The sequence below is a fragment of the Carica papaya genome, chromosome 4, assembly GCF_054855325.1.
Source record: "Carica papaya isolate Zhongbai chromosome 4, ASM5485532v1, whole genome shotgun sequence".
Classification (NCBI taxonomy): domain Eukaryota; kingdom Viridiplantae; phylum Streptophyta; class Magnoliopsida; order Brassicales; family Caricaceae; genus Carica; species Carica papaya.
In genome coordinates, this window is record NC_142312.1 from 20,886,023 (window position 1) to 20,889,914 (window position 3,892).

Sequence of the window (3,892 nt, forward strand, 5' to 3'; positions counted from 1 at the left end):
ATGAGATTTTTTCGCAAATAAATAACAAATAAAACGTATATAAAACTCGAGTTTTGGGAATTGCACAAATAGTGCATGAGTTAAATACCTATAGAAGTTATGACTGGATTAGTGTTGATTCCTGAGTTTATTGAAAACTCTAAAATTATAAATATATTTTGTCATTAATGAAATCAAGATAATTGTACTAAATGGAGTTACTATTAATGTTTATCTTTAAAATTTTCTTTTATCTTCTACAAATAGCAATGTAATCGAAGGAAAGATATCGAAGTCATTTGAGGAAATTTTCATATTGAAAATCAGCATTTCTGTAGCTACCAAACTACAGTGCCATTTTGTTTTACACAAGAAGATGCTTCAAACCCATGATCATCAATCTTCAGTCATTCTTCCCTATCTACAACATAATCAAGTAATGATATATATATACACATACATACATATGTATATATCAAAGTAAGTGTGTCCTATGGGTTTGAAAATTAGAATTTGAAAGGCAAACTTTCTGATTTTCTCACCCTTTTTTTTTTTTGTTTTTCCATTTCTCTTCCTATTTGATTCTTGTTGTCCATGCAGCACTCTGCGTGTCTTTCTACCTTCCTAAACTCCTTGTTAATGGCGCGCAGTTGGACTCCGTAGACCTCCCAAGTTCTCCAAATATGAGACTTTCTTATTGGTAACAACATTTGTAATTTTGTTCATGAATTTTCCATCTGCATCTTTGAGTAATTCGTCTGCAATCTCCTTCTTCAACTCGGGATTGGCTTGATCCAAATCCCAACCCATGAAATCGGAGAGTGTCATCGATGTAGGCGTCTCCGAGGAGTTATCTTCTCTTGACTTTTCATGGGGTGGAGTTGTGGGTGGTGGAGTTTCTCTCAAAGGACTTCTCTTAGACGAAACTTGAGAAGGGTTTTGACTTGCATAATCAGCATGCAATACATCTTCTATTCTGGACAATACTGTAAATGCCAGGCTTTCTAGAATTCTGGAATAGCTCTCAAGAATAGCCTGCCCCACATCCTGCAATATGTTATCATTTGTTAAATTGTTTTTTTATAAAAAAAATTATTTTATGAGATAAAATATTATTTTTATTTTGGTTAGATTAAAGAATGTATTGGAAGGTTGGTTTAAACTTTTTCATAATTAAAAAAAAATAACTTAAAAAAAAACGAAGTGATTTAGAAAAATCTTTTTTCGTCAATAACCTCAAACCAATCAATCGAATATTTGATTGATATGTAATTTGATCAAACAGTATTTAAAAACTATTCTTCTTTTTAAAAAGAAAATATTTTAAATATTCCTAAAAATTCTTGCTCCCGTTAAACCACTATACAGTAGAATTCCGATTTATGGATTTCGTGAGCAAGAAAAATAATTAAAGAGAAAACATAGATTAAACTCCAAAAAATTTAACGATCTTTGTGTATGTCAAAACTAGTAAAATTTGTAACTTTCTTTTTAAAAAAATTTAGATAATCTGACATGCATCTTACACAAAAAATTTTAAATTCAAAATATCATCATTTTTAAATTAACAGTGTTTTATTGCCTCAAATGCATGCATGGATTTAGGGAAGGAAAAAGTTTTGAGTACCCGGTTGTATTGGATTTTGCTAATGTCTAGAGCAGATTGAGGAATTCCAGGGAATCTTTGTTTGAGAATGAGTAAAATGGTTTCTGCTCTTTCTTCGAATAATTCTCTCTTCTCCAAGCTAACAGCTGATCCCCAAGCAGATTTTCCATCTTTCTGGTTCATCTTTCTCTTCCAAATCACTATGGAAGCTTCAATTCTGTTCTTTAAATCAAGAATCTTGTGCTCAGATGATAAATCCATCATCGACAGAAACTGGTCCGGATCGAAGAATTCTACCGTTATACTTCTGTATATATTGTCTCCAAGACTTGCTCTCCCATTCTGATCATACACCATAGCCAAAACTCAATCCCATCACCTCAATGTAATTAATCCTTGTAACAACTTATTAAAAAGAAAAACAAGATTTACCTTAGGAAGAGATTCAATGTAGTTTTCTGGGATTTCCATTTCTGATAAAACTTGAGCATTTATTGCCATGGCTGCTTTAAGCACCTGGTTCACACAATCTTTCTGGTACTGCAAAAATTTTCTAGCAGAATCTGATAAACCATTTTCAGGCACTTTGGCTGTAGGCAGCCACCATTTATCATCTTTTCTCTTTGCATTTCCTTTCTCTGAATCTGGGGCATCTCTTGACACATAATAAAACTCGTTTTGGTCCTTAAAGTTGTCTAAGCAGTCCTGCAAATAAAAGAAGAAGAGCTGTAAGATCACATAATAAAGATATTTACATATATATATATATATATTACATTGAAAAAAATGATCGAAAGGGTTCAATTTCTCACAATAAGCATTGCATCAAGCTTCCTCAGTGCTGGGATATTCATGTGAAGATCAGTTCTTTGACATGTCACCATTATCTGATTAATCAAAGATTAACACATGCAGTATTTAATTAATTAGATGAAATTCCAAAAGCTTTGCTTGTATGTGTATACATATGATGAAGATGGGTAAAAAATCCATGTTTGTTTATATATTATACCTCCATATTGGTTCCATCCTTGTTTTTCTGTTGTGAAGGAACAAATTCAACAATGTAATCCGTGACGGACAAGAGCCAGTCTATTTCCCTTCTCCACCTTGCTTTTCTCTCTGCTGACATTGGCTCCAGACGCCATTGTTCGCCGAAGACAGAAGCTGCATATATTATTACATGAAATTAAATTTACAGGTTTAGAAAATATTCTTGCAAAGGTTTTCTTTAATGGCATGTTTTACTCAAAATACCTGCAAGATTTGTAATGGCATTTGAGAGTGCTAAAGCCGACGAAACACCCTTTCCTCCACCGGACATATCCTCGCCCAAAAGCAGTTTACCAAACCTTTCCTTCAACTGTTCTAAATCTGGAAAAGATACAGACATATAGATATAGATATATTAAGCTGTTGAGAGAGATGAAATGTGTAATTAATGATATATAAAATATGTATGGACATGCCTGCTTGTAGCTGTTTTTCTCTGGCTTGAGAGGCTTGCAGAGCAGCTTCATCCTTTCCCAATCTTGATTTAAGAGGCTGATTATTAGATCCCTGACTTCTAAACATCATGTCATCATTCAAAGATGACTCTTCTAATTTAGCAGCACTTTCAACGCTCAAACTCTTTGCATGTCTTGATGCATTCTCATGCATCCCTTTGAAATGAAACAGTCTAGACCTATAACTTTCTTGTTCTTGTTCCAAAGCGCGAACCATTGTATGTCGAATTCGGAGCAAGAGAAGGGGGTGGAAGAGGGGAAAAAGCGAAATAAAAGAAAAGAGGAGGAGAAACCCAACTTCCAAAATGATTTGTAGGATGAGGATTTTTAGTTACTCTACAAATTGGTTTTGTTCTAATTTGTGTTCATTATTTTTTTATTTTTGGGTGTATGTTGGGGGAACGTGGGGTGCATGTTATACAAATGAGCTGTATATAATTAAAAGAATTGTTTTTTTCTGTTTTCTAACCCTCTTTTATAAGCAATTAAGAATTGGATGGTTGGTTTTTAATTTCACTAGTCAAACTTACCAAGAAACAAGGTAAAAGCCAGATCACCCTCCATAATTGTCAATGGACAGCTTTACTAATTACATGAACATGTAAAACAAGTTTTAATTATAAATACTATAGTTTTCTCCATGTCAATCCCTCTCCAATCCGTTTATTTCTCTAATTTCTACTATTATTTGTTCTAAAATTCTCAATTTAGTAATTAGAATTAATGATACTAAACTCACTTGTTAGCATATTTTACTCAATTTAATTAAAAGTTCAAATATCAAGTTAATTTTTTCATA

At 32.9% G+C, this 3,892-nt stretch overlaps 1 protein-coding gene across 1 annotated transcript; it reads right to left on the reverse strand.

Annotated features, from left to right (window-relative positions):
- Positions 1–268: 268 nt before the first annotated feature.
- ROPGEF12 (RHO guanyl-nucleotide exchange factor 12) lies at positions 269–3,432 on the reverse strand. Its single transcript, XM_022037170.2, has 7 exons — positions 3,055–3,432; positions 2,843–2,959; positions 2,598–2,752; positions 2,398–2,472; positions 2,018–2,290; positions 1,607–1,927; positions 269–1,026 (listed from the first exon to the last, which is right to left on the reverse strand). Exons 1-7 carry the CDS (start codon positions 3,308–3,310, stop codon positions 616–618), a joined length of 1,608 nt encoding a protein of 535 aa, XP_021892862.1. The 5' UTR covers positions 3,311–3,432; the 3' UTR covers positions 269–615.
- Between the last annotated feature and the right edge of the window lie 460 nt (positions 3,433–3,892).